Source organism: Mobula hypostoma, chromosome 1 (genome assembly GCF_963921235.1).
Source record: "Mobula hypostoma chromosome 1, sMobHyp1.1, whole genome shotgun sequence".
In the NCBI taxonomy this organism is placed as follows: Eukaryota; Metazoa; Chordata; class Chondrichthyes; order Myliobatiformes; family Myliobatidae; genus Mobula; species Mobula hypostoma.
The window spans coordinates 47,354,876-47,375,332 of NC_086097.1; the positions used below are offsets into that span (position 1 = coordinate 47,354,876).

A 20,457-nucleotide genomic window follows, 5' to 3' on the forward strand; every position below is an offset into this window, starting at 1 on the left:
AGGCCGAGTTCACTCAACCTCTTCTCATAAAGCATGCTCCCCAATCCAGGCAACATCCTTGTAAATCTCCTCTGCATACTTTCTATGGCTTTCACATCCTTGCTGTAGTGAGGCAACCAGAACTGAGCACAGTACTCCAAGTGGGGTCTGGCCAGGGTCCTATATAGCTGCAACATTACCTTTCGACTCCTAAACTCAATCCCACGGTTGATGAAGGTCAATGCACCGTATGCTTTCTTAACCACAGAGTCAACCTGCGCAGCAGCTTTGAGTGTCCTATGGATTCAGACCCCAAGATCCCTCTGATCCTCCACACTGCCGAGAGTCTTACCATTAATACTATATTCTGCCATCATATTTGACCTACTAAAATGAACCACCAAATGTACTGCCCTACCTTCATCAATGTGTTTAGTCACATCCTCAATAAATTCAATCAGGTTCGTAAGGCATGATCTGCCTTTCACAAAGCCATGCTGACTATTCCTAATCATATTATGCCTCTCCAAATGTTCACAAATCCTGCCTCTCAGGATCTTCCCCATCAACTTACCAACCACTGAAGTAAAACTCACTGGTCTATAATATCCAGGTCTATAATATCTAGTCCCTTTCTTGAATGAGGGAACAACATCCGCAACCCTCCAAACCTCTGGAATCTCTCCTGTCCCCAGTCATGATGCAAAGATCATTACCAGAGGCTCAGCAATCTCCTCTCTCACCTCCCACAGTAGTGTGGGGTACATCTTGTCCGGTCCTGGTGACTTATCCAACTTGATGCTTTCCAAAAGCTCCAGCACGTCCTCTTTCTTAATATCTGCATGCTCAAGCTTTTCAGTCCACTGTAAGTCATCCCTACAATCGCCAAGATCCCTTTCCGTAGTGAATACTGAATCAAAATACTCATTAAGAACCTCTGCTATCTCCTTCGGTTCCATACACTTTTCCACTGTCACTGTTGATTGATCCTATTCTCTCACATCTTATCCTCTTGCGCTTCACATACTTGTAGAATACCTTGGGGTTTTCTTTAATCCGGTCTGCCAAGGCCTTCTCATGGCCCCTTCTGGCTCTCCTAATTTCTTTCTTAAGTTCCTTCCTGCTAGCCTTATATTCTTCTAGATCTCTATCATTACCTAGGGTACACCACGGTTCCTGTACCCTACCATCCGTTCCCTGTCTCATTCGAGCATATCTATGCAGAACTCCACGCAAATAGCCCCTGAACATCTGCCACATTTCTTCTGTACATTTCCCTGAGAACATCTGTTCCCAATTTATGCTTCGAAGTTCCTGCCTGATAACCTCATATTTTCCCTTACTCCAATTAAACACTTTCCTAACTTGTCTGTTCCTATCCCTCTCCAATGCTATGGTAAAGGAGATAGAATTATGATCACTATCTCTGAAATGCTCTCCCACTGAGAGATCTGACACCTGACCAATTTTATTTCCCAATACCAGGTCAAGTACAGCCTCTCCTCTTGTAGGCCTATCTACATATTGTGTCAAGAAACATTCTTGAACACACCTAACAAACTCCACCCCATCTAAACCCCTCACTCTGGGGACATGCCAATCGATATTTGGGAAATTAAAATCTCCCACCACGACAACCCTGTTATTATTACACCTTTCCAGAATATGTCTCCCTATCTGCTCCTCTGTGTTCCTGTTTCTATTGGGTGGTCTGTAAAAAACACCCAGTAGAGTTATTGACCCCTTCCTGTTCCTAACTTCCATCTACAGAGACTCCGTAGACAGTCCCTGCATGTCTTCCTCCTTTTCTGCAGCCGTGACACTATCTCTGATCAACAGTGCCACGCCCCCACCTCTTTTACCTCCCTCCCTGTCCTTTCTGAAACACCTAAAGCCTGGCTCTCGAAGTAACCATTTCTGCCCCTGAGCCATCCAAGTCTGTGTAATGGCCACAACATCATAGCTCCAAGTACTGATTCACACTCTAAGCTCATCCGCTTTGTTCATAACACTCCTTGCAATAAAATAGACACATCTTAAACCATTGGTCTGAGTGCATCCCTTCTCTATCACCTGCCTATCCTCCCTCTCACACTGTCTCCAAGCTTTCTCTATTTGGGAGCCAACCGCCTCTTTCTCCAGGTTTAAACTAATTTGGCAGGGGGATGGGAACTGGAATGATAGAGCAGAGGAAGGGGAAAACAGAAATAAATCTAAGATAGTGAGCAGTAAAGATGTCAGGAAAGACAGGCAGGTGATGGGGCAAGTTTGTAGCCATTGGGATGAGTTGCAGTGAAATCAAAGCAAAAAGTATCAAATACTGGCCTTAAGGTGTTGTACTTAAATGCACGCAGCATAAGGAATAAGGTGGATGATCTTGTTGTACAGCTACAGATTGGCAGGTACGATATTGTGGCCATCACTGAGACCTGGCTAAAGGATGCATGTCTCTGGGAGCTGAACATCCAAGGATACACGGTGTATCGGAAGGATAGGAAGGTAGGCAGAGGGGGAGGCGTGGCTTTATTGGTAAGAAATGATATTAAATCATTAGAAAGAGGTGATATAGGATCGGAAGGTGCAGAATCTTTATGGGTTGAGCTAAGAAATAGAAGGGGTAAAAGGACCCTGTTGGCAGTTATTTATAGGCCTCCAAACAGCTGCAGGGATGTGGACTACAAATTACAACTGGAAATAGAAAAGGCTTGTCAGAAGGGCGGTGTTATAATAATTGTGGGGGATTTTAACATGCGAGTAGATTGGGAAAATCAGGTCAGCACTGGATCTTAAGAGAGAGAATTTGTAGAATGTCTGCGAGATGGCTTTTTAGAACAGCTTGTTGTTGAGCCTACTAGGGGATCAGCTGTACTGGATTGGGTATTGTGTAATGAACCGGAGGTGATTGGAGAGATTGAGGTGAAGGAACCCTTAGGAGGCAGTGATCATAACATGATTGAGTTCACTGTGAAATTAGAAAAAGAGAAGCCGAAATTTGATGTGTCGGTATTTCAGTGGAGTAAAGGAAATTACAGTGGCATGAGAGAGGAACTAGCCAAAGTTGACTGGAAAGAGACACTGGTGGGAAAGACAGCAGAGCAGCAGTGGCTGGAGTTTATGCGAGAAATGAGGAATGTGCAAGGCAGGTATATTCCAAAAAAGAAGAAATTTTCGAGTGGAAAAAGGATGCAACAGTGGTTGACAAGAGAAGTCAAAGCCAAAGTTAAAGCAAAAGAGAGGGCATACAAGGAAGCAAAAATTAGTGGGAAGAGAGAGGATTGGGAAGTTTTTAAAACCTTACAAAAGGAAACCAAGAAAGTCATTAAGAGACAAAAGATTAACTATGAAAAGAAACTAGCAAATAATATCGAAGAGGATACTAAAAGCTTTTTCAAGTATATAAAGAGTAAAAGACAGGTGAGAGTAGATATGGGACCGATAGAAAATGATGCTGGAGAAATTGTAATGGGAGATGAGGAGATGGCAGAGGAACTGAACAAGTATTTTGCATCAGTCTTCACTGAGGAAGACAGCAGTATACCGGACACTCAAGGGTGGCAGGGAAGAGAAGTGTGCGCAGTCACAATTACGACAGAGAAAGTACTCAGGAAGCTGAATAGGCTAAAGGTAGATGAATCTTCTGGACCAGATGGAATGCACCCACGTGTTCTGAAGGAAGTAGCTGTGGAGATTGCGGAGGCATTAGTGATGATCTTTCAAAAGTCGATAGATTCTGGCATGGTTCCGGAAGACTGGAAGATTGCAAATGTCACTCCGCTATTTAAGAAGGGGGCAAGGAAGCAAAAAGGAAATTATAGACCTGTAGCTTGACATCCGTGGTTGGGAAGTTGTTGGAGTCGATTGTCAAGGATGAGGTTACAGAGTACCTGGAGGCATATGACAAGATAGGCAGGACTCAGCATGGATTCCTTAAAGGAAAATCCTGCCTGATAAACCTATTACAATTTTTCGAGGAAATTACCAGTAGGCTAGACAAGGGAGATGCAGTGGATGTTGTATATTTGGATTTTCAGAAGGCCTTTGACAAGGTGCCACACATGAGGCTACTTAACAAGATAAGAGCCCATGGAATTACGGGAAAGTTACATACGTGGATAGAGCGTTGGCTGATTGGCAGGAAACAGAGAGTGAGAATAAAGGGATCCTATTCTGGTTGGCTGCCGGTTACCAGTGGTGTTCCGCAGGGATCAGTGTTGGGGCCGCTTCTTTTTACATTGTACATCAACGATTTAGATTATGGAATAGATGGCTTTGTGGCTAAGTTTGCTGATGATACAAAGATAGGTGGAGGGGCCGGTAGTGCTGAGGAAACAGAGAGTCTGCAGAGAGACTTGGATAGATTAGAAGAATGGGCAGAGAAGTGGCAAATGAAGTACAATGTTGGAAAGTGTATGGTTATGCACTTCGGCAGAAAAAATAAACAGGCAGACTATTATTTAAATAGGGAAAGAATTCAAAGTTCTGAGATGCAATGGGACTTGGGAGTCCTCATACAGGATACCCTTAAAGTTAACCTCCAGGTTGAGTCAGTAGTGAAGAAGGCGAATGCAATGTTTGCATTCATTTCTAGAGGAAAAGAGTATAGGAGCAGGGATGTGATGTTGAGGCTCTATAAGGCGCTGGTGAGACCTCGCTTGGAGTACTGTGGGCAGTTTTGGTCTCCTTATTTAAGAAAGGATGTGCTGACATTGGAGAGGGTACAGAGAAGATTCACTAGAATGATTCCGGGAATGAGAGGGTTAATATATGAGGAACGTTTGTCCGCTCTTGGACTGTATTCCTTGGAGTTTAGAAGAATGAGGGGAGACCTCATAGAAACATTTCGAATGTTAAAAGGCATGGACAGAGTGGATGTGGCAAAGTTGTTTCCCATGATGGGGGAGTCTAGTTCGAGAGGGCATGACTTAAGGATTGAAGGGCGCCCTTTCAGAACAGAAATGCGAAGAAATTTTTTTAGTCAGAGGGTGGTGAATCTATGGAATTTGTTGCCACGGGCAGCAGTGGAGGCCAAGTCATTTGGTGTATTTAAGGCAGAGATTGATAGGTATCTGAGTAGCCAGGGCATCAAAGGTTATGGTGAGAAGGCAGGGGAGTGGGACTAAATAGGAGAAAATGGATCAGCTCATGATAAAATGGCGGAGCAGACTCGATGGGCTGAATGGCCTACTTCTGCTCCTTTGTCTTATGGTCTTATGGTCTCTTCAGTTTGGTTCCCACCCCCCTGTAATTCTAGTTTAAACTCTCCCCAATAGCCTTAGCCCCACCAGGATATTGGTCCCCCAGGATTCAAGTGCAACCCGTCCTTTTTGTATAGGTCGCTCCTGCCCCAGAATAGGTCCCAATGATCCAGAAATATGAATCCCTGCCCACTGATCTAATCCCTCAGCCACGCATTTATCCTCCACTTCACTCTATTCCTATACTCATTGTTAAGTGGCACAGGCAGTAATCCCTCTAGATTTGGTCCAGTGTCTTATAAAGTTGCAACATAACCTCTAGACTTTTGAACTGAATGCCTCGACTAATAAGCCTTCTTAACCACCTTGTCGACCTGTGTAGGCACTTTCAAGGAGCTATGAATTTGGACCCCAAGATCTCTCTGCTCAGCAACACTGTTAAGGATCTCACCCTTAATAGTGTATTGTCTTCTTGCACTTGCCCTACCAAGGTGCAACACCTCACATTTATCTGGGTTAAACTCCATCTGCTATTTCTCTGCCCATATCTGCAACTGATATATATTGCCCTGTGTTCTTTGCCAGTCTTCTACAGTGTAGAAGACTACACCATCTAGAACTGCACTAATCTTGGTATCATCTGCAAACTTACTAACCCACCCACCTACATTTTCACCTAGGTCATTTATATACATCACAAACAGCAGAGGTCCCGTCACAGATCCCTGCTGAACACCACTAATTACAGACCTCTAGTTCGAATAAGTTCCTTCGACCGCTACCCTCTATGCAAGCCAGTTCTGAATCCAGACAGCCAATTCAGCATGTACTCCATGAATCTTAAACTGCTGGATTAGCCCCCCATGAGGGACTTTGTCAAATACCTTACTCAGGTCCATGTAGACAACATCCACTGCCCTACCCTCATCAATCTCTCTCGCCACCTTGTCAAAAAATTCAATCAAGTTGATAAGACATAAACTGCCTCTTACAGAGTTCTTCCAGCATTTTGTGCATGTTGCTCGGATTTCTAGCATCTGTAGATCTTGTTTGCCCCGTAGAGCCATGCTAACTCTCCCTAATTAGGCCACGGGTTTCCAAATGCTCATATATCCTATCCTTAAGAATTTTCTCCTGCAATTTCCCTACAGCTGACGTGAGACTCACTGGTCTATTGTTCCCAGGATTTTCCTTGTTCCCTTCTTAAACAGAAGTACATTAACCACTCGCCTGAGGCTAGATAGGACCCAGCAACCTCGTCTCTTGTCTCCTTCAATAACCTGAGGACCTATCCACTTTAATACTCATTCAGAGGCCCAACACTTTCTGCTCCTTGATCTTTAAATGTACTAACATAATTATACACTCAGCACTGATTGTGGTAAACCATGTATGTAGGTTGTAACTGGGTTACCTGTCTGGACATGTCTGGACATGCCACTCTGCTGACTGCTCCTGTGGTTCCTCCCACAGACCCCTGAATAAAGGCGATTATGTCACTGCTGCTCCCACAGTCCAGGGCAGACATACAGCACGGGCGTGGATCCATTTTACTGTTAATAAAATTGATGCACTATCAATTACTCCAAAAGCCTTTCAGTATTTACTCTACTTCCAGTCTTTTGGAGCAATTGATATTGCATCACTGATCTCCTGGTCCTCCATATTGGTAAATATTGAAGCAAAGTACTCATTAAGTACCTCACTCACATTCTCCACATCCAAGCAAATGTTCTCCCCTTTATCTACGGGTTGTCTCACCTTCTCCCTAGTTATCCTCTTGCTCTTGATGTATGTATCAAATGCCTTGGGATACACCTTGATCTACTGGCCAAGGATTTTCCATGGCCCCTCCTGGCTTTCCTAAATGACTTCTTTATACTCCTCATGTGCTTTCTTTGATCCTAACTTCTGAAGCTTTACAAACTTTTTGTTTTTCTTCTTGGCTAAATTCATCACCTCTCTGGACATCCAAGGTTCTCCTATCTTTCCATCCCTATCCTTCCTTCTGACAGGAACATACTTTTCCTGTACTCTGTGCAAATTGATCTTTAAACACCCACCACATATCTGATGTGGACTGGCCAGAAAAAAAGGTGTTCCCAATTAACTCTATCTAGTTCTTGCCTATGCCCTAGTAATTTTTCCTACTCCAATTTAAAACACTCCCACAAGGACCATACTATCCTCATCTGTAACTATCCTGAAAATTAAGGAGTTGTGGTCACTGCTCTTAACTGCTCACCCATTGAAAGGTCAGTCACCTGGCCAGGCTCATTACCCAACACCAGGTCCAGTACGGCCTCTCCTCTAGTTGGACCATCCACAAATTGAAACCTTCCTGGATACACTTAACAAATTCTGCCCCATCACTAAGAAGGTCCCCGTTTGTATTAGGGAGTTGAAACCCCCATGACAACGACCCTATTATTTTTACACATTTTCTTAATCTGATTACATATCTGCTCCTCAATATCCCAGTGGCTATTGGGCAGTCTGTAGTACAATCCCATCAGTGTGATTGCACCCTTCCCATTCCTGAGTTCTACCCAAATGAACCCAGTGTCTAATCCTTCCATTATGTCTCATTTGAGTGTGATATTGTCCCTGATGCACCTCCCTCCCCCCTTTTACTTCCTCCTCTATCTTTTCTACAACTTCAAAAACATGGTACATTAATCACCCATTCCTGCCCCTCTCTCAACTAAGTTTCAGTAATGGCTACAATATTGTATTTCCATATACAGAACAATTCTCTAAATTCATCAGCCTTACCCATAATAATCTTAGCATTAAAATATACAGACTTCAAACTATCCGACCCATCATACCTGCTATTTCAATTTTACCTTTCAATACTTTCCCTGACATCTGTCTTCTAGTCCAACCCTTCCCTTACTGAGCTGGTGCTCTGATTCCAATCCCCTTGCAAACTGAGTTTCAACTCTCCAGAGTGGCATTTGTACACCTCCCAGCCAATATTTTGGTTCCCCTCCAGTTCAGGTGCAACCTTGTCCCTCTAGTACAGGTCACACCCTTCCCAGAAAAGGTTCCAATGATCCAAGAACTCGAAAGTGCTCAGATAAAATTACTGAAGGATCAAAGAGTTTGGTTTTAGGAGTGGAGCTGAGCAATTAAGAAGGGGATGATCACATTGTTGGCAAGGTACCATAGGACCTCAGATGGGCAACAGGAAGTAGAGGAACAAAAGATATAGGCGGGGAAGTTGTGCAAAGACCTATGAATCATAGGGTTGTCATAGTAGGGGAGTTTAACTTTCCTAACATAGACTGGGACTGACATTGGTTAAGAAATTAGATAGAGTGGAATCTATTAAGTACATTCAGGAAGTTTCTTTTGATATATATAGACACACACATACACACACATATATAGGGATAGGGCCAGATGAGGGAGGAGACAAACCTTAGCCTACTCTTGTGTAATAGGGTGAGCAGGTCTTTGAGATGACAATGGGGAACACGTTGGGACCAGTAACCATAGTTCTATTAGCTTTAAACATTTATGGAAAGGTGGATGTCTTAAAAGGTATGAAGGCATACAAATATCCAGGGCCTGACTGGGTATAATTGTGGGAGACTCAAGAAGATTTGCAGCAGTCTTTGCTGAGATAATTGCAAGATCATTAGCCATGAGTGGCTAGAAGACTGGAGTTTAACAAAAATTGTGCCTTTATCTCAGAAGGGTGACAAAGAAAATCTGAGAATAGGCCATTACGACTATCTTTTTTGGTTGGGAAGTTACTGGAAATTATTCTGAGATATATGATATACATACATCTGGATAAACAGGAGTTGTTTAGGGGTAGTTGGCATGGCTCAGTGCATTGGATATCACGTCTTATGAACTTGATGGCACTTTAGATGAGGTAACAAAGAAAGTTCATGAGGGCAGGGCAGTAGATATTGTTTTATATGAACTTCATTAAGGCTTTTGAAAGGTTTCTACGGTAGACTTCTCTAGGATGGAATCCAGGGAGAGTTGGCTCATTGGATACACACATGGTAGAAAGCAGAGAGTGATAGTGGAAGGTTGTTTCTTGGACTACAGAGCTGTGACTAGTTGAGTGCCTCAAGGTTTGGGGCTGGGCATATTGTTGTTTGTCATCTATATCAACAATTTGGATTACAATGTACAAAGCATGTTTGCAGATAATACCAAAATAGGTGGTAGAGTGGACAATGAGAAAGATATCAAAAAATTACAGGGACATCTTGAAAAACTGAGTAAGTGGCCAAGGAACGGCAAATGTTGTTTAAATTGGATAAATGCAAGGTGTGGCGTTTCAGAAAGCCAATTTCAGGCAGGACTCTCTCAATGAAGGCAGGAACTCGCAGATTGTTATAGAGGATGTTGGTGAGGTACACCTGGTGCATTGTATTCAATTATACTCACCCTGTTAAAGGGCAAATATCATTAAACAGACAAAAGTGCAGAAAAGATTTATAAGGATGTTGCGAGGAATTGAGAGTCTAAGTTATAGGGAGAGGTTGGAAAAAGTAGGACTCTAATCCTTAGAGGAAGAAGAATGATAGGTGACCTTATAGAGGTGTACTAGACAAGGGGTGACCCGTTGGGGCACCCTTTGAGAGAAGGATGGTGCAGTCTGATGTGACCAGAATGAACATTAAGTTTTCCTGAATGCTATTGGTATCGCTTTGCTTTGGAAACTGAAGTAGAAAACCTCAGTTTGTTAAAGAAGAACAACGCGTAGCAAAGCAAATATAGCTGCTCCTCATTTAACGAAGGACATTTTTGATGGCATCATTTCTGGTTTATCTGCCACTCTTGTGCCTCTCGTTGTCATTCTGGAGACGTGCAGTCCTTTCATCCCCCGTCCGTTCATCTCTTCTGCTGTTTGTTGTTTGTCTCTGATCCTGGAGATGTGCATGCCTCTCCTCCTCTGTCTCTTCTTCTCTCACCTTTTTTCATCCTGACTCTTTGATCCTGGAGTTGTGTGGCCCTGGCCTCATCGGATTCTTGTTCTCTCCCTCTCCTTGCCGCTTCGCGACGACGTTTGGCATCATCTCTTGACCATAATGTCCCCATTCCCTTTCCACGCAGCATAATTAGGCTGACCATTTTTTTTACCCTAATGCTGGATAGAAGATACGAAGCAGTAACACCAAAGGATGCTGATTATTCTTGATGATGTGGTTGACGCTCTCCTAAATGGACGTGATATAGTCACTGCTGTCCTTTGACTGCAACAGAGGGTTTTATGAGTGTCTCGAAGTACATCATTACAGTAAGATTTAATTATCTCTTATTGATGGGTGGCAGTTAGATCTGTCCCAATCCTGTACATGCTGATGGTGATTAGCAGAATGTGACCCTTCGAAATAGAGCTGCCCTGCCCTTTTGCTCCAGTAGGTGTCACTGCCGAGGCTGGCCGTGCGCATGCGTCGGGCTGTCGCGTCCTGATTTCCATGACGGTGGATCGGCTCTCGGGTCAAAGGGAGCCTGTTGATTTTGGCGAATGAGCAATTTTATAGGAATATATAACCTTGAACTTTGCTTGCATTCTGTAAGTTAGCGCATTTTAATTCGATTTAGCCAAAAAAAAAGTGCCGTTGTAATGCACCGTTTGCGCTAATTGGAGGTCACAAACAGACAGAGCATGAGTATTAGTAGTATAACCATGAGGAGCATTGATGCAGAGAATATAATCAGCCTTTTTTTATGGAGTTGGGGAATCAAGAACTAGAGGGCATAGGTTTAAACTGAGAGGGGAAGATTTAACAGGAACTTACAAAGTGTGGTATCTGCAGAATCAGCTGCCAGAGGAAGTGATCGAGGCAGGTACAATAACAACTTTTAAAAGACAGTTGGACAAGTACATGGATTGGGTAGGTTATGGGCCAAATGCCAGCAATGGGACTACCTTGGACAGGGCATCTTGGTCAGCATGGACCAGTTGGGCTGAAGGGATTATTTCCATGCTGTATACCTCAAAAATTGGAGACACAGTGCAGATAGTTAAGTCCAAAGTTTCTGTCTTGTATTAGCTTGCCATCCAGGGAGTAACTGGTGCGGAGGCCCCAGGTTTTCTTTTTAAATGCAATAGAATGGGGTATATCCAAATTCACAAAAATAAATAAGATTTGAGACTTATGACCTATATAACAAGATATTGGAAGATACTTTAAATGAATGGATAGATAGTTTAAAATATAAAATTTGAGGCAGAACCAAAGTGATCTGAGGTCATTAAAGCTCACAGGTGCACCAAAGATTAAAAAAGATTTCATTTGGAATATTGTGTTCGGGTTTATGTGAAGGAATAGTCGATGGTATGCTTCTGCAAGTAGAGCTTTACTGAGTTTTTTTTTGTCTTGTTGCGCACCTCCACCAATTCTGCAACTCACACGGAGATGTTTGCAAAGCTGTTAGGGCTGGGTATGTCTTTGTTAACTTCAAATCTGATTATTTCATTGCTGATTGGTGTGGATATTTTTATTATTTTTACAGTCTTTTAACACAATTTCCAATGTGACTGAAACAAGGATGGTAAATTTCCTTCCTTTGGAAGATAGTAGTGAACTAGATCTATTTTAAAATTTATTTGATCACCTTAACTGAATCCCATGTGCTATTCCAGATCTTTTGAGTTAATAAAGCTTGTCTTTTCCAGTTGTCATGGTGAGTTTTTAATGTTATTTACCAACTACCATCTTGTTTCAGCCTGTACCACCATTACTTGTGTATTGCAATAGACCCTATTCTTCAGCTAAGCACAAGCTCCCATTTGTTCTTTCTGCCTTTCATCCACTTATTTGTGAGTTAAAATTGGGCATTGCTCACATATGTTGAAAAAAAACAATGCTGGAAATACTCACCAGGTCAGGCTGCATCATTTCGTGGCCTGAACTATAAACTGGTTTTCTCTCTTCCCATCTGCTCCATGATTTACAGTAAGTTCTATACCTATTTCAACAACTATTTTGTTTTGGATCGAAGGTCAAGCCTTTAGTTTTCCAGTTCAGCAATGTATACACTGGATACTGGAAAAGTGGTTAATATGCAGCAGGCATTTGAAAGAGCTTTGAAAGGAATAAGAGGATTTAGACAGAATTCTTTCAACAGAGGGCAATATCAAGACAGATACAAGAAGTTTGTAAAATTATGAAAATTTTTTGAGAAAGCTCATTTCCTCTGATTAGGAAGATAGATTATGTGGGAGTTTCAAATAAATATGTCAATATAAATGAGGGAGATAGAAAAAAATCTGCGTACTGGTTAATATTACATTATAAGGAATGCTTGAACCAATGGCCATTTCAACAGTTAAGCAAAAATGAGAAAAATATCTGAAGTATCTGAGAAAAATATGTATAGGGAGAGAGTGGAAGTGTGATTTTTTTCCAAACAGAAAAGCTTCCTGCCACAACACTAATGCTGACGGAACTGTGAGTCAAGCAGCATCTATAAAAAGAAAAGGGGAGCTGTGATGAAGGGTCTTGACCCAAAATGTTCAGTACCCATATCTGTTCATGGATATTGTCTGATCTGCTGGGTTCAAGCATTTTATGTGTTGTTCCAGATTTCAGCATCAACAGTCTCTTGTGTCTCTAAAGTAGCTTCTTCCCATACTGTAAACTTGTGTCTCTAAAGTAGCTTCTTCCTGTACTGTAAACTTGTGTGGTTTTGTTGCATCATTCTGACAATCAAACAGCAATGTCAGACTGTGGGGGAAATTTAAGTTGGATTATTTTGTTAGCCTGAAAATCCTAATTTTTATCCCAGTTAAATGAGTTCAGTGAATGACTAATAAGATGCTACTGAAGACTTAAACACTTAACATGGCTTTGTGTCATGTTCCATTCACATATCAAGTGAAGAATTTCATCTGTAAATATGGAACCTAATCTAGTACGTGAGCAAAATTCTTCAGAAAAAGATACAAGATACAAGTTTGATTTTCTGCCTTAAAATTATAATTTCAATTCAAATAAATATATTTGAGGATTGATCTAGATCCATGTAGGTTTCTCCAATATTCAATAACATTGGAAAATCTATTCGCAGTATAATGAAGTTATATTGCCTGGCATATCCTGAAATCAAAATGTAAATGGTGTTGCAAGAGCAACTCAAACCAAATGTACAGTGTAATATCACTGACACTCATAACATCACAATGAAGCCTACATTTGAAACTTTTTGTTTTTGGTGCCACTTTGAAGCAAAAAAACTCTCAAACTAGGGTCAAAATCATATATCTGTTTCCAATGTAAAGATTGTCTTGTAGCTCAGATTTGTGAAACAAATTTCACAACACATGCCGGTGATAATAAACCTGATTCTGATTAGGCAGCATGTATTAAACTTATAAAAGGGCAAATCATGTTTCCATACTTGCCCCATTATTTTTAATACAGATCAACAGAAGTATCTAGCTAGATTACAATCACGACAATAAACAAAACTTAATAAATTAAAAAAATAAAATTATTATTTATTCTTTGAATGGTAACATTCAACAAAAATACAACTGTAAACATTCTGACCTGGGTTGATTGAATTATAATTATACACCACAAAATAACAGAAACCAAAGTTTTTTTTAAACAAGCGTCAATATTATGGACTAAAATCTTATTCTAACAAAGACAAATTGAAAGTACAAATTGGAAGTTGATTCAACCCAGAGAATGTTAGAAACATTCAGTGGGTCAGGCAGTATCAGTGGAAAGAAAAATGGCATTTATGTTTCAGGATAAGGACTCTTCATCAGAATGAAGGACCATCTGACCCACTGAGTGTTCCCAACATTATTTTCTTTTTGTGTTTATTTCAGATTTCCTTCACCTTTAGATATTATTATTTTCATAATACAGGACTTGTTTCACAGACAAGTGGAGCTTTTGAGTACAGTACAGCAAAAAAAATCATTGGAAATATAAATCATTCTATTGAACTTAATATTTATATTAGTATCTTAAAGCAGAGAAAGCAAACTGGCAAACTCTGAAGGCTATGTCATCTTTCATGTAGCTTTTAGTTCTAAGTCTTGTTAGTGGTTGTTTCTGACTTGCTGGATTGCCACATTTGAAATTTAGAAGAGCAGTTTCTTGCACTGCACCACATGGTTGATAGTTTTTCAATCAAAACACCAAGATTATAATACACTTTATACATGCCCCAAAGAAAATCACTGCATAAAACAAACACAAAAGCATGGCTTCCACTAGCTTATTGTCAGCATAATAGATTTCAGTTTTGCTTACTCAATGTTAGCAACTCTTAAAATGAACTGCCATAGAGCATAATAACTAAACCTTTCACTTTTTAGGTATTCATTTATAAAATGTCAGCAGTGATGCCCAGGCAGTAATTAATTGTCTTTACCCGTCATCTTCTTAAGTCCAATTTTACCCATATGGTAATGCAGCAGCAATTTTACAATAGCAACAATGGAGGAGTGACAATTAAATTAAAACGATGTACTCCTTAGGCCAGGTGATGTTCCAATCTACTTTATCATTTTGTCCTTTGCAGGTTTGGGTTGTGTTGTTTGAAGGCTTCCAATATATGTGAACAATGCAACTATGACATGTTGCTGGTCAGAAGGGATAATGTTGTCTATCCTTAGAGAGATTTAATACAGCACTAGATTTCTTACTCAATACCATTGTAGAAATATGGCTGGAAACTCAGTCACTTAACTTAATTGAATACCATAAGCTCCAACTTAGCCAAGGATAACATTTTAAATGGCAATTATATTAATATTTGCAATGGCAATTATATTAATCAAGAGCTAATTAAAATGCAATGTAATTTAATGCATTTCAATGGGTACAATCCATTAACACATGAAAACTGATATTTCTGATAACAGAATGATATTCAGTAAGTACCTACATTATTAATATTTTGAATACTAATACCTTATCAACTTTAACAATGTGAAATGTATTTCAATTGTAGATCTGTTAACAAGAACTACATACAAAATTATCATGAATTTCATACACAGAACTAATTTTAATAAACTATGCCAATGATAAAATGTAAATATTTCCAAAGAAATCAGAAATATTGAACATCTAAATGGAAGTAGCATGAATTACATTATCATTTTAGTTTGCAGGTGCATTCTGATAATGTACAAAAACAACCTCAATAGTGTCAAAGGACACAGGAACCAGGCCTTCACCCTCCCCACCCCGAAGTCCTGGCTGAGCATCAGTTTAACCATCAGTATTTAATCCATTTGTCAGCACTTGATCCATAGCCTTCTAGGTTGTCACGATGTACAATTCAAGCGTTTGTCTAAATGCTACTCAAATGTTGTGAGGGTTTCCACAATGCATTTGTTCCCTGGGTGAAAATTCCTCCTGAAGGCTGATTTATACTTGTGCGTTCTAGCTTACGCCATAGCCTACGCAAGTGGGCTACGCCGTTGTGAGCATTTATACTTGTGCGTTGGTGTGCCTGCGTCACTCTGCAATTCACCACCAAAACGCTAGTTGGCGGTGGGGTTTCTATGCCACTGTGTTGAGTTTCTTCGTGTTGAAACTCAAACTTCAAACAATGGTGACTGAAACTGAAGGAGGGTGAATTTTCTGTGCTTGTCCAGCCACTGAGAGACATGGACGAGGAAATGCATTTCAAATATTTTTGGATGTCGGCAAGTAGATTTGACAATTTGGTTCATCGTCTCCAATCATTAATATTGCATCAGTGTACACACAGTATACTCAGAGACTGGCAATCACCATTCGAGTTTTAGCTTCAGGTGGAAGTCAACAGGCTGTAGCAGCTAGCTACAGACTGGTGTCAAGCACAGGGTCCTCCGTAATTTCAGAGGTCTGTAAAGCTTTATGGAAAGCATTGCAGCCAGAGTTCCTTCCCTGCCCTTCAGTCACCCAAAGGGAAGCTATTGCAGCGTAGGAGGAAATGCGATGCTACCAAGTGGACCAATCACAGTTTTGGGCTGCGTCGCCGCGATGCATAGTTAACATTTTGGGAGAGGTGCGCATTAGGCTACGGCGTAGGGTTCGGTGTAGAGTACAGTGTAAGGTACGCTTGACGCACAGGTATAAATCAGCCTTTAGATCCCCTCTAAATCTCTTACCCTTCACCCTGAACTGTATCCTCTAGTTTTTACACACTCTTCTAAGGGGAAAATTTCCCCACCATCTGTTATATCCAAGCTCGTCAGAATTCTGATTCCCTCAAGATAGTGATAATGATTATTATACATAATGTAAGACAGAGTTCAAATGATTTAGTATGAAATATTATACTTAGGTTCTCTTATTAAATGAATGTTATCTCTCTCGAAAGGGTTCTCATCCCTGAGGCATCAGATATAAATGTGATGGCTAGTGTATATTAAATATAGTTTTTGGTTCATGTATCTGCTTGTGTTACCATTTTAGTACAAACTATTGTAGCCACGAGTGCCCAGAATAACTTCCCTCAAGCTTCACAAGATTCCCACACTAAATGAGAGGTTAGAAAGACTCCGATTGTTTTCCCTACAGGGTCGGAGGCTGGGGGGGGGGGGGGCAGTCTTGACAATTTATAAACTACCAGAGACAGATAGAGTCTATTTCCCAAGGTAGAAATATCAAATCCTAGATAGCATAGCTTTAAGACGAGAGGAGAGACATTTAAGGGAGATACAGTACATTGGGCAAGTTTTTTTTCAGCATTGAGTCCTTAGTGCCTGGAAAATGCCAGGAGTATGGTGGAAGCAGACATGGTAGTGGCATTTATAAGGCATTTAGATGGACACACAAAGACAAAAGGAATGGAAAGATATGGAATCATGTACGAGCAGATAGGATTAGTTTCATTTGGTATCATAATTGGCCCAGACACCATGGGCTGAAAGGAAGGTTCCTGAATGTACAGTTCTATGTAACTCTATGGAGTAGCAAGATGGTGGTGTTAATGTTTTCCTTAATTCCAGTTTAAATATCCCATCAATATATACATTTTTTGGTAAAATATGAAACATTATATTTCAAATTTATTGAAATCTAGAGCAACACACATCTTCAGATTCTCTTCTGTAATTTAAATCTAATTTTACTGAGTATTATTAAATGACATTTAAGGTGCTCTCAATGATATCTTAATGAAACACCCAAAACACTCTCACAGTGTTCACTTATTGCACTCAAAGTGCAAAAGTTTGCCTTTTTTGAAGTCCACTATTATGAAATGATGATATGAGATGAGAGTTTAATCTGCATGAAACTGTCAAGATAACCTGAACAATTTCCTTAAGCAATTAAAAATAGTGCAAAGGAAGGCACAAAAGCTACACTCCCCATCTAGAACTACAATTTAATATTCCCACTCATCTGTTTTCATGTCTAGGTAATTAAGAATATTCTGTGCAAACTTCACTGCTTGTTTTCTGTCAGCCTTAGCACCATCATTCCCTTGGGTTTCCACAGCATCAAGTGCTAGAAGTTGTTTTGTGAGCATTTCTTCCAGTCTCACATAATTCTTGTCAGTTCTAGCTCCATCAAAAGACAGGACTTGCCTCTGAAATTCGGACAAGTGACTTAGGACCCCCCATATAGCTTTCTGTGATGGATGTTCATCTTCCAGCTCTTCCTTCATGTTATCTCTCTTTTCAAGAATCTCCTTCAGGTCAAGATAAGCGATCACAGCCTGCACGTCAACTACAGATCTTCTCCTAGCTTCACGGATACATGGATTTTTGTTAATGTCTACTTGATCCAATTCTGAGAGAAGACTTTGCAGTTCAGTATGTGGCTTGAAATGCAAATCAAAAGCATGGTCCTGTCGCAAGAGCTGATGTTTTAATTGTGTTGTCTTCAGACGTATTTCTTCGATACGTTTGATAGACTGATTCTGGGTTAAGTCATAACGTCCTGAAGACTCTCCCTCGGATTCCATCTCCAAATGTCCCAGTAAGCAATTGATCTCATGCACCACACGTTTCCTGTAGTTTCTTACTTCCGAGTGTCCAGCCACATCTATTGCATCCAATTGCATTAACAATCCAGTGAGGACTCGGGATAAGTGTGCACAATTTTCCATGGCATTTAGGCTTATTAACAGGCCAATTACATCACATCTTGCTTTGCTAACTTCAAATAAAACAGAATTGATTTTAGAAACAGAAGGATGTGTATTTGTGGATAGAGGTAAACTTAATGCTTGCTGACCAATGCAGTTTTCAATGATATCCTGGACAGCACAAATTCTTGTTAGTGCTCGATATCTGGCTTTCCTCAAACCAATTTTCCCTCCTGTTTTTACTTGCGTCAGCTGAAAAATTATTTCTTGGATGTGATCAGCAAACTCTTCAGTTATCAAGCCCCCAGCAGAAGATAATTCCCTGGTAACCAGCCGCTGTGCATCACCAAAGATACTTTCCACTCTTAGCCGTGATGGGTGAGTTGCAGCTTGCTCCAGCTCTTTCAATAGCTCCTCCACAGTTTTTATGGCATTTTTGCGACCATTCTGAATTTCTGACTTGCTGTCTGTATCTACTGCATCTAACTCAAATAGCAACTTGGTCAACAAGCTCTCCAACTGCTTATATTCTTTATCAGCCTGCGTACCACTGAATGATAATACAAGTTGTTTAGCTTCTTGTAGTTCCTTCTGAATTTCTTGAACCTTAATCAAAGATGGATGTTGTTGACCCATGTTCATATTTTCTTTTTCCTTAATGAATCACAGTAATTTAAAAATTGAATGAAAATATGCTGGTCAGCATGTCACTTCTTGGCAGCATATTGCAACTTTAATTCTAGAGGCAATAATAAATATTGTTAAATGTTAGCAAGGTTGGCATTTTATACCAGTTGAAACCAAGCTCTGTAGTGAGCTTGCGACTAACTGCAAAATCTGTCTCAATGTAATACATAGATGAAAATGAAACTGTAAGGCTTTCATTGTTATTAATCAGCTTAATCTGCTTGGAGATTATGCTTCACAAACATAAGAACTTTAATAAAAACTGAAGTATTGCTTGCATTAAAATACTATTAACATTAAGTTTAGACAAGTTTAAACAGAAGGAGGCACCATGGTTGCACAGTGGTAAGCACGATGCTTTTACAGCTCAGGGCATCAGAGTTCTGAGTTCAATTCTGGTGTCTTCTGTTAAGGGTTTGTACGTTCCTCCCCTAGAACGCCTGGGTTTTCTCCTACAGTCCAAAAATGTTTCAGTTAGTAGATTAATTGGTCATTATAAATTGTCCTATGATTACACTAGGGTTAAACAGGTGGGTTGCTGGGTGGTACGGCTTGTTGATCCAAAGAGCCTGTGCTGCACCCTCCAAATAAATAAATAAAATTAATGACCTTAACACTTGCATACAACTACTCTCTACTAGTCAAGCACTTGTGACTGCTAATAAACTACTAAATGCCAGCAACAGGCAGATTGAGGCTGTTCTGAGTCAATAACTTGCTTTTCTAGTTTCAAAGTTCTATTTCAAAAACTACATGTTAAATTTGTGCACAACATTAGTTTGATGATACATTGAACTATTGCGCATAACTACGGTATCCACAAATTAAAAGGACACTGAGAAGGGTTGTAAAAATAAAACTCACATAAATGATGCTGAAATTGACGTACGAGGGGTGATTGATAAGTTTGTGGCCTAAGGTAGAAGGAGTCAATTTCAGAAAATCTAGCACATTTATTTTTCAACGTAGTCCCCTCCTACATTTACACACTTAGTCCAGCAGTCATGGAGCATACAGATACCTTCTTTGTAGAAGTTGGCATCTTGGACCTCCAAAAAAGTGGTCCACAGCAGGGGTGATTAATAAGTTTGTGGCCTAAGGTAGAAGGAGATGAGTTATACAGCTCTCGTTATGTGCACATGCAATTCAACTCTTTGAGTGATTATGCATGAAGTTTGAAGTTAATAACTCATCTCTTTCTACCTTAGGCCACAAACTTATCATCACCCCTGCTGTGGACCACTTTTTGGAGGTCCAAGACACCGACTTCTACAAAGAAGGGATCCGTATGCTCCACGACTGCTGAACTAAGTGTGTAAATGTAGGAGGGGCTATATTGAAAAATAAATGTGCTAGGTTTTCTGAAATTGACGCCTTCTACCTTAGGCCACGAACTTATCAATCACCCCTCATATATAACAGGAAAGATTGAATGGAGCTTTTTACTGTAAATCAACTGACCCAATCCCTTGATCTATCTATGCAGCTCTATTTGCATGCCTGGTCCTCCTTCTATTTCTATGAATACACAACATATTCCTCATTGATCCCTTTGATTCCTCAC

At 40.4% G+C, this 20,457-nt stretch overlaps 1 protein-coding gene across 3 annotated transcripts in view; it reads right to left on the minus strand.

The window, feature by feature from the left end:
• bag5 (BCL2 associated athanogene 5) overlaps positions 1-20,457 on the minus strand; it is a 48,406-nt gene that overhangs the window by 23,081 nt on the left and 4,868 nt on the right. For 2 of the 3 annotated variants that reach the window (XM_063047804.1, XM_063047811.1), the window contains exon 2: positions 13,669-18,945. The exons of the other annotated variant lie outside the window; for it this stretch is intronic. In XM_063047804.1, coding sequence (XP_062903874.1) covers positions 17,502-18,848 — 1,347 coding nt within the window. In that variant the 5' untranslated portion in view covers positions 18,849-18,945 and the 3' untranslated portion in view covers positions 13,669-17,501. Of the gene's footprint in view, positions 1-13,668; positions 18,946-20,457 lie in introns of those variants that run through there. 3 annotated transcript variants of the gene reach the window in all.